This window comes from Onthophagus taurus, chromosome 2, assembly GCF_036711975.1.
Source record: "Onthophagus taurus isolate NC chromosome 2, IU_Otau_3.0, whole genome shotgun sequence".
NCBI lineage: Eukaryota > Metazoa > Arthropoda > Insecta > Coleoptera > Scarabaeidae > Onthophagus > Onthophagus taurus.
In genome coordinates this window covers 482860-498641 of record NC_091967.1, presented here as the reverse complement: position 1 = coordinate 498641, position 15782 = coordinate 482860, and the positions used below count along the sequence as shown (strand labels likewise).

Here is a 15782-nt window from a genome sequence, read left to right as displayed (position 1 = left end):
TAACTTTCATTGCTGTTTTGCGTATATCCCTCTAAACATCTTGTCAAAAGATCTTCCCTTGATAATTCTTCGTACACAGGTTTCACTGCGTTGAAAACATCATTGCCGATTGCTGGCTTGTGAGTGTACTCATCGATTTCTGACAAAGCGTACGCTTTTTGCCAGGAACACCACGAGTCAGCACCAACTGAACAATTGTCATGCTTTGGAGTTTCAATCCATAATCCATAATCAATTAATTTTCCTTTGCTTCCTAATCCGCGGGTGTTTCTTTTTAGATTTCGTAACCGTGTGCCCATTCGTTTCTGAACGTGATCGACGCATTCTTTTTTGGTTACTATTACTATGACAATATGGCTGAGCGTCCATAATACCTTTGAATGTTTCCGTCTCCGTCTCCTACGTAAAAACAGTACTTCAAATTATGTTTTTCTTCGGATCGTTGAAACATCTCTACGATGGAGTGCACTTCCATTTTTCCTTCAATAGCGTTTTTGAAAAATGATATTTTATGTTTTTTTTTTAACTTTTTTGTACAACAAGGTCAAAATACCTGCATATACAATGGATAAAAAATGAAACAAAAAGTGGTTACAGAAATCTTAGAATTTCCGGGGAGGTGTGTTACAAAAATCAATTTTTTAGGCAGAAAAACATTCCGCAAATGTTTTCTGTCAATGGATTCTTATTCTAGACAGTATAAAAAACACTTTTAAGCAAAAAAAAATCGATTTTTTTTAATTTCAAAGGTGGCATACCCCCTAAAGAGACACACGTCGGTTTAGCCACACGTCTTGAGACGGCTAAACTCGAATGATTCTAGTTCTAGTATTAGTGTTTTAAACAGTCAGGTTTAGCCACACATCTCTTAAGGCGGCTAAATCCGAATGTTATGCAAAAATGTTATTTTATTTAAAGCCAGAAGAGTAGCAATCTGTAAATACCTTTAAAGACTTGATGACCATAGGTTCAAAAATACGAATATAATTTGCTAAGATTTTATCAGAACCTTTTGGCACAGGTTTCTTAATTTCTTTTCTATGTAAATAACCCATTACAGTATTATCACTATCGCATTCAACCTTATCCATGCTATTTAAACAATCAATATAATTCGTTAATTCTGTGTAAGGACGTTGAAATAAATTGTAATAAAATCCATCCTCATTGTGTGGTTTCTAAAATAATATTAGATTATCTCCTTTAAGATATAATTGAGAACAAAAAATCTTACCTGTTCTTTTCGATTTTCCAAATTAACACAATTCATTCCACTCGTAAGATTATTTCCAAAAAGACTTTTCAATAACTGATGAACACAACTTACGGTAGACGCTTGGTCCAAATAAAAAGAAGCTCGAAGATATCTTAAGATATCATCCGCTATTCTTCCAGTTTCCGTAATAGTAGCAACCTCTAAAATTTGACATAAAGCGGATAAAGTTGTTTTTAAAAAATTTAATAAATTTTCTGAGGCTGAAGAATCTAAGGTTATCTTATAATTTAAATAAGCCATTCGAAGAATGTCATAAATCTTCATGTAATGAGGTAAATTCGCAAAATAACCCATCGAAATGTTTTTAACATTTTCCGGCTTCTTTTCAATTTTTTCATCTTTGTCAGTTTTAACGCTTGTTAATAATTTCTTGTCTAAATCGCTTTTTCGTCGTTTTAACGGCGATAAAGTACTAGCGGGTGGTAAATTTGGTAAAACCGGTTTGGGAACGATTATTTGCGGGGTTATTTCTTCGATAACATGCATAAAAACATTTAATAATTTTATTATGTGTGTTAAAAATGTTTCGCTTAATTCACGAAGACTTTTATCGTTAAACATATCCCAAAGAGGTCGATTATTTTCTAACGTATCTGATGATAATTGTAAATCTTGTAAACATTTTCCTAGCGTAAAATAAAATTAATAATTAATTTGGATTAATTTAATTTAACCTTTTTTACCAGCAAAAAGATTTCCTGTAAATTTTAGAAGATTCGAATGAAAATTTAAGTCATAAACCGTTATATGTGAAAACAAAGAAATAGATATGTTTAATAAATCTTTTGCACAACTAACGTTCGATTCACAAATCGATGAAATATTTCCAATTATCGAATTACTCCTTTGAAAAATTGTTTTTTCTTGTTGGAAATTAAAATTTTTAAAGCAATTCCATGACGATTTATAAACTGTACAAGGATAAGTTTGACTTAATAAGCACAAAGTTTCTATACAACCATACTAAAATAAAATAACATTGACTTTGATCACTTACTTATGATCAGGGCACGGAACTTTTGTAACAAAACGATTTCTCCCCTCCACTCGTTCTCAGAAAATCTTGATTAAAAGAATACCATACTGTTCAGCGGGAAATTAAAATTTCAAGTAAGAAAAAAATTGTGTTACCAAAAATTGTTCCTGAAACAATTCTAAACAAACTTTGTCAACAACTTTTTTTGATTTAATCAATAATTAAGGAGATAACCTCAAAATAATAATTTTTAAATTTTTATACATAATTACACTTAGATGGTTAATTAATAGAGATGTAAAAATTTTTTATTAAGATAATTGATTCAAAATCGAAATTGAAACAAATTTTATTTAAAACATTTTTTAATAAAAACAATAATTGTTGAGATAATTAATTTTGATAGCATACTATTCAGAGGGAAATTAAAATTTCAAGTTAGCAAAAAATGTTATTAATAAACACTGTTCCTGAAGTAATTCTAAACCAATTTTGTTAACAACATTTTTTGATTAAATCAACAATAAGAATATAACCTCAAAAATATTAATTTTTGTAGCATACTGTTCAGTGGGAAATTAAAATTTCAAGTTAGAAAAAAATTGTTTTAACAAAAATTGTTCCTGAAACAATTCTAAACAAACTTTGCCAACAACTTTTTTTGATTTAATCAATAATTAAGGAGATAACCTCAAAATAATAATTGTCCTGTTTTTGTACATAATTATAATTAGATGGTTAATTAATAGAGATGTAAAAATTTTTTATTAAGATAATTGATTCAAAATCGAAATTGAAACAAATTTTATTTAAAACATTTTTTAATAAAAACAATAATTGTTGAGATAATTAATTTTGATAGCATACTATTCAGAGGGAAATTAAAATTTCAAGTTAGCAAAAAATGTTATTAACAAACACTGTTCCTGAAGTAATTCTAAACCAATTTTGTTAACAACATTTTTTGATTAAATCAACAATAAGAATATAACCTCAAAAATATTAATTTTTGTAGCATACTGTTCAGTGGGAAATTAAAATTTCAAGTTAAAAAAAAATTGTGTTAACAAAAATTGTTCCTGAAACAATTCTAAACAAACTTTGCCAACAACTTTTTTTGATTTAATCAATAATTAAGGAGATAACCTCAAAATAATAATTTTTAAATTTTTATACATAATTACACTTAGATGGTTAATTAATAGAGATGTAAAAATTTTTTATTAAGATAATTGATTCAAAATCGAAATTGAAACAAATTTTATTTAAAACATTTTTTAATAAAAACAATAATTGTTGAGATAATTAATTTTGATAGCATACTATTCAGAGGGAAATTAAAATTTCAAATTAGCAAAAAATGTTATTAACAAACACTGTTCCTGAAGTAATTCTAAACCAATTTTGTTAACAACATTTTTTGATTAAATCAACAATAAGAATATAACCTCAAAAATATTAATTTTTGTAGCATACTGTTCAGTGGGAAATTAAAATTTTAAGTTAGAAAAAAATTGTGTTAACAAAAATTGTTCCTGAAACAATTCTAAACAAACTTTGCCAACAACTTTTTTTGATTTAATCTATAATTAAGGAGATAACCTCAAAATAATAATTGTTCTGTTTTTATACATAATTATAATTAGATGCTTAATTAATAGAGATGTAATAATTTTTTATTAAGATAATTGATTCAAAATCGAAATTGAAACAAATTTTATTTAAAACATTTTTTAATAAAAACAATAATTGTTGAGATAATTAATTTTGATAGCATACTATTCAGAGGGAAATTAAAATTTCAAGTTAGCAAAAAATGTTATTAACAAACACTGTTCCTGAAGTAATTCTAAACCAATTTTGTTAACAACATTTTTTGATTAAATCAACAATAAGAATATAACCTCAAAAATATTAATTTTTGTAGCATACTGTTCAGTGGGAAATTAAAATTTCAAGTTAGAAAAAAATTGTGTTAACAAAAATTGTTCTTGAAACAATTCTAAACAAACTTTGCCAACAACTTTTTTTGATTTAATCAATAATTAAGGAGATAACCTCAAAATAATAATTTTTAAATTTTTATACATAATTACACTTAGATGGTTAATTAATAGAGATGTAAACATTTTTTATTAAGATAATTGATTCAAAATCGAAATTGAAACAAATTTTATTTAAAACATTTTTTAATAAAAACAATAATTGTTGAGATAATTAATTTTGATAGCATACTATTCAGAGGGAAATTAAAATTTCAAGTTAGCAAAAAATGTTATTAACAAACACTGTTCCTGAAGTAATTCTAAACCAATTTTGTTAACAACATTTTTTGATTAAATCAACAATAAGAATATAACCTCAAAAATATTAATTTTTGTAGCATACTGTTCAGTGGGAAATTAAAATTTCAAGTTAGAAAAAAATTGTGTTAACAAAAATTGTTCCTGAAACAATTCTAAACAAACTTTGCCAACAACTTTTTTTGATTTAATCTATAATTAAGGAGATAACCTCAAAATAATAATTGTTCTGTTTTTATACATAATTATAATTAGATGCTTAATTAATAGAGATGTAATAATTTTTTATTAAGATAATTGATTCAAAATCGAAATTGAAACAAATTTTATTTAAAACATTTTTTAATAAAAACAATAATTGTTGAGATAATTAATTTTGATAGCATACTATTCAGAGGGAAATTAAAATTTCAAGTTAGCAAAAAATGTTATTAACAAACACTGTTCCTGAAGTAATTCTAAACCAATTTTGTTAACAACATTTTTTGATTAAATCAACAATAAGAATATAACCTCAAAAATATTAATTTTTGTAGCATACTGTTCAGTGGGAAATTAAAATTTCAAGTTAGAAAAAAATTGTGTTAACAAAAATTGTTCTTGAAACAATTCTAAACAAACTTTGCCAACAACTTTTTTTGATTTAATCAATAATTAAGGAGATAACCTCAAAATAATAATTTTTAAATTTTTATACATAATTACACTTAGATGGTTAATTAATAGAGATGTAAACATTTTTTATTAAGATAATTGATTCAAAATCGAAATTGAAACAAATTTTATTTAAAACATTTTTTAATAAAAACAATAATTGTTGAGATAATTAATTTTGATAGCATACTATTCAGAGGGAAATTAAAATTTCAAGTTAGCAAAAAATGTTATTAACAAACACTGTTCCTGAAGTAATTCTAAACCAATTTTGTTAACAACATTTTTTGATTAAATCAACAATAAGAATATAACCTCAAAAATATTAATTTTTGTAGCATACTGTTCAGTGGGAAATTAAAATTTCAAGTTAGAAAAAAATTGTGTTAACAAAAATTGTTCCTGAAACAATTCTAAACAAACTTTGCCAACAACTTTTTTTGATTTAATCTATAATTAAGGAGATAACCTCAAAATAATAATTGTTCTGTTTTTATACATAATTATAATTAGATGCTTAATTAATAGAGATGTAATAATTTTTTATTAAGATAATTGATTCAAAATCGAAATTGAAACAAATTTTATTTAAAACATTTTTTAATAAAAACAATAATTGTTGAGATAATTAATTTTGATAGCATACTATTCAGAGGGAAATTAAAATTTCAAGTTAGCAAAAAATGTTATTAACAAACACTGTTCCTGAAGTAATTCTAAACCAATTTTGTTAACAACATTTTTTGATTAAATCAACAATAAGAATATAACCTCAAAAATATTAATTTTTGTAGCATACTGTTCAGTGGGAAATTAAAATTTCAAGTTAGAAAAAAATTGTTTTAACAAAAATTGTTCCTGAAACAATTCTAAACAAACTTTGCCAACAACTTTTTTTGATTTAATCAATAATTAAGGAGATAACCTCAAAATAATAATTGTTCTGTTTTTATACATAATTATAATTAGATGCTTAATTAATAGAGATGTAAAAATTTTTTATTAAGATAATTGATTCAAAATCGAAATTGAAACAAATTTTATTTAAAACATTTTTTAATAAAAACAATAATTGTTGAGATAATTAATTTTGATAGCATACTATTCAGAGGGAAATTAAAATTTCAAGTTAGCAAAAAATTGTATTAACAAACACTGTTCCTGAAGTAATTCTAAACAAATATTGTTAATAAAAATTTTTGATTTGATCAATAATTAAGAACATAATCTCAAAAAAATTTTTATATATGTATATATTTTTATATATATTTTTTATTGAGAAAATCGTTTTAGAATTTAATTTAGAACAACTTTTGTATGAAATTTTCTGCTGAGAACGAGTGGAGGGGGGAAATCGTATCGTTTTGTTACAAAAGTTCCGTGCCCTACTTATGATAATACTTACGATATGTTGTTTTGACGTCGAAGTCAATAAAGTCTCGTGTAACTTTAATATTATTCTAGATAACCCAAATTCAATCCCTTCAATCTCTGAATCACTTGAAACGTTAAAAGGAAAAGGAGCAGTGCTTAAAAATGAGTTTTTAAAAACGTTTATCCCCGCATTTAAATTGCTTATATTTTTTAAATACTTATTTTTGTATTCGATGGCTTTATTTATTATTACATTTTGATTTGGAGTTTGTTGTTGGAAGTACAACATAGGCATAATCCTTCAAAGATAAAAAAAAATAAATTAATTTTGTACAACTTCATCATATTGATAAGAATAAGTTTACTTTACGATTGAATTTGACGTAGCATTTCTAACTCTTTGATCCTCATCTTTTAACAATTCCAAAAGAACGTTGTAAACAATTTTATTTTGGAATTCTGGATCACCAGTTACATATTCAATTGTAATGTATTCAAAATGAGTTACAATTTCAACCAATTTAATCTAAAATTAATGATTTAAATGGTTCGAATTTTATTTTGATGTAATGAGATTGTTCACCTTTACCAACCAATAAGGGTCTTTTGCTAATAATGGCAAAACCTTTAAAATTGGCAAAACACACTCACATTTATCAGAATACAACATTTCTTTCATACAATGATTTAAAGATGATAAACTTTGGCGGACACAAATCGATGAATTATGTTCAAAACCCTAAAAAAATCAATTAAAAATTAGAATTTAAATTAAAACTACAATTAATAAGTAATCTCTATAAATAAAAATATAATTTACCCTTATTAAAATTTGTACTAAATTCTCAATTTTAAATCGGTCATTATCGCAATTCTTCGAATTCAACCATTCTTCGTATTTACCATAGCTTAATTTTAAAACGGCTTGTAAAAATAAACCGACCACAATCCTGGTTATTCCAGCTAACTGCGGATCTGGATCATTTTCAAATAATAAAACGTCGGAGATGAACTGTTTAGGTTCAAGCGTGTTTTTCGTGTAATTTACGTCGAGGTTTAATAGGAGTATATCGGGGTATAATTGAATGATCGATCCTAAACAAGTTAATGCTAAATTTTTTACGGATACTCGTACGTTTCGATCGGGGATTAATCCTTTTGGTTGACCGGTTAATAAAAACGATTTTACTATTAAACGGCTACAGTAAATTAATGGCACATTTATATCTTTGAATGATCCAATGTCAATATCCTAAAAAACAAATCTAATTAATACAAGGTATCTCACGTAACCGGTTCGTTAGAACTTTTTTAGGTTCCACTATTCGTGCAGTTTTGAAATTCTAAAATATTTTCAAGATGGCAGTCACTTTCGGTCTACCGGAAATAGACCATAACTTCGTTATTTTAAATGGAATGATATAGTTTTTATTAAAGCTTTTATTTTAATATTTATTTCGTTGTCTTCATCACTAGTGACCGGAAATATGCGAAAGAAAATTTTGAAAAAATGCCAAAATTAAAGATTTTTTTCTGGCATATTCGTCATAAGTCAAGAATAAAAATTGATAGAGAAAAACATTATGAACGAAAAGGGTTCGTAATGAACTCACAAACCATAATCCATAAACAATCTAAACATAACCATAATCATTCTAGAAGGAGGAAGCGGAAATCTCCAGAATGTCAAAAATTAAAGATTTCTTTCAGGAATATTCATCATAAATCAAGAATTAAAATTGATAGAGAGAAACATTATGAACGAAAATGGTTCGTAATTAACTCAAAAACCATAAGCAGTCTAAACATAACCATAATCATTCTAGAAGGAGGAAGCGGAATTGCCAAAAATTTCAAAATTAAAGATTTTCTTCAGGAATATTCGTCATAAGTCAAGAATTAAAATTGATAGAGAGAAACATTATGAACCAAAATGGTTCGTAATGAACTTACAAGCCATAATCCATAAACAGTCTAAACCTAACCATAATCATTCTAGAAGGAGGAAGCGGAAATCTCCAAAATGTCAAAATTAATCGTTTTCTTCTGGAATATTCGTCATAAGTCAAAAAATAAAATTGATAGAGAGAAACATTATGAACGAAAATGGTTCGTAATGAACTTACAAGCCGTAATCCATAAACGGTCTAAACCTAACCATAATCATTCTAGAAGGAGGAAGCGGAAGTTTCCAAAATGTCAAAATTAAAGGTATTCTTTTGGAATATTCGTCCTAAGTCAAGAAATAAAATTGATAGAGAGAAACATTATGAACGAAAATGGTTCGTAATGAACTTACAAGCCGTAATCCATAAACGGTCTAGACCTAACCATAATCATTCTAGAAGGAGGAAGCGGAAATCTCCAAAATGTCAAAATTAATGGTTGTCTTCTGGAATATTCGTCATAAGTCAAGAAATAAAATTGATAGAGAGAAACATTATGAACGAAAATGGTTCGTAATGAACTTACAAGCCGTAATCCATAAACGGTCTAGACCTAACCATAATCATTCTAGAAGGAGGAAGCGGAAATCTCCAAAATGTCAAAATTAATGGTTTTCTTCTGGAATATTCATCATAAGTCAAGAAATAAAATTGATAGAGACAAACATTATGAACGAAAATGGTTCGTAATGAACTTACAAGCCATAATCCATAAACAATCTAGACCTAACCATAATCATTCTAGAAGGAGAAAGCGGAAATCTCCAAAATGTCAAAATTAATGGTTGTCTTCTGGAATATTCGTCATAAGTCAAGAAATAAAATTGATAGAGAGAAACATTATGAACGAAAATGGTTCGTAATGAACTTACAAGCCGTAATCCATAAACGGTCTAGACCTAACCATAATCATTCTAGAAGGAGGAAGCGGAAATCTCCAAAATGTCAAAATTAATGGTTTTCTTCTGGAATATTCATCATAAGTCAAGAAATAAAATTGATAGAGACAAACATTATGAACGAAAATGGTTCGTAATGAACTTACAAGCCATAATCCATAAACAATCTAGACCTAACCATAATCATTCTAGAAGGAGAAAGCGGAAATCTCCAAAATGTCAAAATTAATGGTTGTCTTCTGGAATATTCGTCATAAGTCAAGAAATAAAATTGATAGAGAGAAACATCATGAACGAAAATGGTTCATAATGAACTTACAAGCCATAATCCATAAACAGTCTAAACCTAACCATAATCATTCTAGAAGGAGGAAGCGGAAATCTCCAAAATGTCAAAATTAATCGTTTTCTTCTGGAATATTCGTCATAAGTCAAGAATTAAAATTGATAGAGAGAAACGTTATGAACGAAAATGGTTCGTAATGAACTTACAAGCCATAATCCATAAACAGTCTGAACCTAACCGTAATCATTCTAGAAGGAGGAAGCGGAAGTTTCCAAAATGTCAAAATTAAAGGTTTTCTTTTGGAATATTCGTCCTAAGTCAAGAAATAAAATTGATAGAGAGAAACTTTATGAACGAAAATGGTTCGTAATGAACTTACAAGCCATAATCCATAAACAGTCTAAACCTAACCATAATCATTCTAGAAGGAGGAAGCGGAAGTTTCCAAAATGTCAAAATTAAAGGTTTTCTTTTGGAATATTCGTCCTAAGTCAAGAAATAAAATTGATAGAGAGAAACATTATGAACGAAAATGGTTCGTAATGAACTCACAACCCATAATCCATAAACAGTCTAAACCTAACCATAATCATTCTAGAAGGAGGAAGCGGAAGTTTCCAAAATGTCAAAATTAAAGGTTTTTTTTTGGAATATTCGTCCTAAGTCAAGAAATAAAATTGATAGAGAGAAACATCATGAACGAAAATGGTTCGTAATGAACTTACAAGCCGTAATCCATAAACGGTCTAAACCTAACCATAATCATTCTAGAAGGAGGAAGCGGAAGTTTCCAAAATGTCAAAATTAAAGGTTTTCTTTTGGAATATTCGTCATAAGTCAAGAAATAAAATTGATAGAGAGAAACATTATGAACGAAAATGGTTCGTAATGAACTTACAAGCCATAATCCATAAACAGTCTAAACCTAACCATAATCATTCTAGAAGGAGGAAGCGGAAATCTCCAAAATGTCAAAATTAATGGTTCTCTTCTGGAATATTCGTCATAAGTCAAGAAATAAAATTGATAGAGAGAAACATTATGAACGAAAATGGTTCGTAATGAACTTACAAGCCATAATCCATAAACAGTCTAAACCTAACCATAATCATTCTAGAAGGAGGAAGCGGAAATCTCCAAAATGTCAAAATTAATGGTTGTCTTCTGGAATATTCGTCATAAGTCAAGAATTAATTAAAATTGATAGAGAGAAACATTATGAACGAAAATGATTCGTAATTAACTCAAAAACCATAATCCATAAGCAGTCTAAACATAACCATAATCATTCTAGAAGGAGGAAGCGGAAATCCCAAAAATTTCAAAATTAAATATTGTCTTCAGCAATATGCGTCATAAGTCAAGAATTAAAATTGATAGAGAGAAACATTATGAACGAAAATGGTTCGTAATTAACTCATAAACCATAATCCATAAGCAGTCTAAACATAACCATAATCATTCTAGAAGGAGGAAGCGGAAATCCCAAAAATTTCAAAATTAAAGATTTTCTTCAGGAATATTCGTCATAAGTCAAGAATTAAAATTGATAGAGAGAAACATTATGAACGAAAATGGTTCGTAATGAACTTACAGGCCATAATCCATAAACAGTCTAGACCTAACCATAATCATTCTAGAAGGAGGAAGCGGAAATCTCCAAAATGTCAAAATTAATGGTTGTCTTCTGGAATATTCGTCATAAGTCAAGAAATAAAATTGATAGAGAGAAACATTATGAACGAAAATGGTTCGTAATGAACTTACAAGCCATAATCCATAAACAGTCTAGACCTAACCATAATCATTTTAGAAGGGCGAAGCGGAAATATCCAAAATGTTAAAATTAAAGGTATTCTTCTGAAATATTCGTCATAAGTCAAGAATTAAAATTGATACAGAAAAACATTACGAACGAAAATGGTTCATAATGAACTCACAACCCATAATCCATAAACAGTCTAAACATAACCATAATCATTCTAGAAGGAGGAAGCGGTAATCACCAAAATGTCAAAATTAAAAATTTTCTTCTGGAATATTCGTCATAAGTAAAGAATAAAAATTGATAGAAAAGAACATTATGAATGAAAATGGTTCGTAATTAACTCAAAAACCATAATTCATAAACAGTCTAAACCTAACCATAATCATTTTAGAAGGGCGAAGCGGAAATATTCAAAATGTTAAAATTAAAGGTATTCTTCTGAAATATTCGTCATAAGTCAAGAATTAAAATTGATACAGAAAAACATTACGAACGAAAATGGTTCATAATGAACTCACAACCCATAATCCATAAACAGTCTAAACCTAACCATAATCATTCTAGAAAGAGGAAGCGGTAATCACCAAAATGTCAAAATTAAAAATTTTCTTCTGGAATATTCGTCATAAGTAAAGAATAAAAATTGATAGAAAAGAACATTATGAATGAAAATGGTTCGTAATTAACTCAAAAACCATAATTCATAAACAGTCTAAACCTAACCATAATCATTTTAGAAGGGCGAAGAGGAAATATCCAAAATGTTAAAATTAAAGATATTCTTCTGAAATATTCGTCATAAGTCAAGAATTAAAATTGATACAGAAAAACATTACGAACGAAAATGGTTCATAATGAACTCACAACCCATAATCCATATCCACATAAACAGTCTAAACCTAACTATAATCATTCTAGAAATAGGAAGCGGATATCTCCAGAATGTTAATTTATCAATTTTTTGAAAATTTTTCCTTGTGATGGGCGTTAGGTATGTTAGGCATCTCTCATTAAGTGTTCAACATATCATGTCCAAAAGTATATTAAATTCGCCATTAATGCAAAACAAATTTCAAATATTGGCTAATGATAACAATAATACAAACATGGACCAAAAACTGTCAAAATTCCCAATTTATATATTGTATTTTAATAAATTTCCCAATATGAGGCAAACTACAATGAATAGGTATAGGAATGTTTATAGATAATTTGTAGAGAATTAAATTTCCTTTCTAATAGGCTAAAAAAATATGGGGCATTCCATTTAAAATTTTCGCCTTTCTCGCCATTAAATATGGAGAAACAGTAATTGAATTTTTGACCACCTTGTATAAGATACTCTGATATAATAAATGATAATCTATTTATATATGAACAACCCATGCTACCTAAATTTCAAATCTCTATGAATAGTGGAACTTGAAAAAGTTGTAAGGAACCAGTTACACCCTGTATATTAAAACAATATGAGACAACACATAATGGTACAATCAAGTGCAAGATATAACACATAGACTTCACAGTAGGTATGAGTAGAAAAAATTTGAGGGGTTACAGGTCTCATCTTTCTGAATAAAAAATTCTTATAACACAATGTCCTATTCTTTGTCCTTCTTAAGATATGATATGATAAAGTTAAGGGTTCACTAGTTTGAGTACTACTGGTTAATGAATTATACTAAGCAGGCTTTGCTTTGCAATTTGTTTCTAGTTTTGTAATTTTGTTAAATACAATAAGCAAGTTTATTTATTTAAACCTAAATTTTTGTAAATTTTCACATTAAAGAATAATAAAACAGAAGTGATAAATTTTTTTTTTGATAAAACATTGACGTTTATGTGTCAAATTAAAGCTATATACATAAGCAAAGCCTGCTTAGTATAATTCTTTATACAGCAGTACTTTAACTTTCAAACCCTTAACTTTATTGTATCATATCTTAAGAATTGTAAAGAATGGGACATTGTGTTATAAGAATTTTTTAATCACAACAAGGGGACCTATAACCCCTCAAATTTTTTCTACTCATACCTAATACACTACACCCGGTATATATATTTTTTTACCTGAGTAACATCTGTTAGAGTAATTATTGAAACAGTATCTTCAGCTAAATAACTATACTGTGACCCAACTTCAACTTCAGAAGCATTAATATTATCAAAACTGCCATCAGTTTTTGCAATTTCTTCCAAATCCGAATTGCTTTTTGATATTTCGCCAAAATCCACCTCGCCAGTATCAACATTATCAAAATTTAAAGACAATTTTGATTCATCTTGCAAATTTTTCGTTAACGAGGTATAATTAACATTGATAATTGATAAAGTCGACTGATCAATCCATTTCTCAATGTCACTCGTTAATGGGTCAGATAACGAGTCTAACAGCTTCTCCTCTGAACTTCTCGAAGAAGCTATACTCATCTCATCTGAAAATTATTTAAAAATTGAAATAAAACTTGTTTTGTATTGTAAGTAAAATCATCACTTACAAGGTGATCCTTTATTTAAATCTGGATCAATATGTTTAATTTTGCTTTGAGTTATACCAGATTTTGATAATAAAACTTCTTTAAGTTCTTTTTGACAATTTTGTAATAAAATATTTAATGTTTCTAAAGCCATATTAATAATGTTATGATCATTATAAGATAAATAATGCAGACAAAGTTCATAAATCTAAAAATTAAATCTTTAAATAGATCATTTTATTAATAAAAATATATTTACTTGTATCTGTCTATCTAAAGAAACAACAATTTCTTGTAAATCCTTTTTAGCTCCAAAACTATTAACCATTTCTTGATAATCTTCCTTTTTATTTAAATTAGGTAGTATAACTTTAACCCCACCCAAAACACCCAAAATTGTAAAACTATTACACTCATTATCCACTGGTAACAACAAATCTAATAACTGATTTAATGCATAAACCATAAAGTAATACGGCCTTCTACAGTTTAGACATAAAATTAATATACATTTTGCAGAATTCCTTCGAATACCAGGAGAAGGCTGACAAATATTTTTTAAAAACGCCTTCATTAAAGTTTTAACATCACCATCGTTTGTAAAACAACCAAGAATTTTTAAAATTTTCGGAAGTGATTCTGTTAATGTGTCATGTAAAAATTCTTCCTCTCGTTCCGAAATTTTAACAATGCAAGGAATTAAATTAACAACATAAGGTTTTCCTTTATAAACTCTTATCATATGAGCAAGGTTTCCAAATCTCCATAAAGCAGCTTTTAAAGACCTGGCTGCCGCGTTTTTCTTTATTTCTTTATGTAATTCCAATTGTATTTTTCCAATATTATCAACATTTAATACCCTTATTATTTTATTTAACGATTCATCCGCTATCGTACGAATATCCGCTTCCGCATCATTACAAAGTTCAAGTAACGTCTCAAACGTAAAACTCAACAGCTGGCTAAAATTTGGGGCTATTTTAATCGCCGAGTTGGTTATTGCTTCGGTTATGAAGTGACAATGTTGTACTTTTTCCTTTTTACGACTAAACAATCAAAAAATAAATGGGATAACAACTAAAATATAAGCAACAATAAGTTTTACCTGGAAATATTATCTCCTTTTATATTTATTAATTGTTGAAGACCTTCCAAGGATTTCAAAAGTTTTTCTTGAGTTGCCATTGTTAAGTGGTGATTAAACAATTTAATTATCACATGATCATTATTATTTTATTTAAATTCAACAATATTCAACACCGCACATTTGACAGGTGCTCTTGTGTTTACATCTTTTTTTTGACAGTTATAATATAATAGAGTTCTATATTATCGGCTTTTGTTGATTTTCAGATTAGATTATTATTTTAATTTCCTTTTAAGTTAATTACTAAAATATTTGTATTTACTTTATAGAGGAGGCATTATTGAAATTAGATTTATCTTATTATAGTATTGATTTGAATTAATTTCATATTAAAGGGAATGATTACTAAGAATTATAAGAGATGGCGCTGAAACGATTTTAAATTTGAAATTGTAGAGATAATTTTTTATTATTTTTTTTTATTACTATCAGCAACATTTATTAGCTCAATAAAAAGCTGAGTTGGGTCCAGTGTAGTAACAACTAATACAAAACCGAAAATTAGAATCATTTGGGTTTAGCCAACATGTTTCTACTAATAGTTCTAGGTTTATTGTTAATTCTACTGATAATGCTAGAATTAGTTCTAGTTTTAGTTCAATTAACTCCGGCCAGAAAAGCCTTCATGCTTAATTTCTTAAATTTTCAAGATATCGATTAAATATTAAAAACTTTT

At 27.4% G+C, this 15782-nt stretch overlaps 1 protein-coding gene across 1 annotated transcript in view; it reads right to left on the bottom strand.

Annotated features, from left to right (window-relative positions):
- LOC111420778 (huntingtin) overlaps positions 1-15263 on the bottom strand; it is a 36983-nt gene extending 21720 nt beyond the window's left edge. The window contains exons 1-11 of the mRNA XM_023053817.2: positions 15065-15263; positions 14219-15005; positions 13981-14167; positions 13553-13917; positions 7404-7835; positions 7167-7322; positions 6949-7109; positions 6615-6882; positions 1960-2239; positions 1235-1902; positions 945-1178 (exon numbers count right to left, since the gene is read on the bottom strand). Coding sequence (XP_022909585.2) covers positions 945-1178; positions 1235-1902; positions 1960-2239; positions 6615-6882; positions 6949-7109; positions 7167-7322; positions 7404-7835; positions 13553-13917; positions 13981-14167; positions 14219-15005; positions 15065-15144 — 3618 coding nt within the window. The 5' untranslated portion in view covers positions 15145-15263. The remainder of the gene's footprint in view (positions 1-944; positions 1179-1234; positions 1903-1959; positions 2240-6614; positions 6883-6948; positions 7110-7166; positions 7323-7403; positions 7836-13552; positions 13918-13980; positions 14168-14218; positions 15006-15064) is intronic.
- Between the last annotated feature and the right edge of the window lie 519 nt (positions 15264-15782).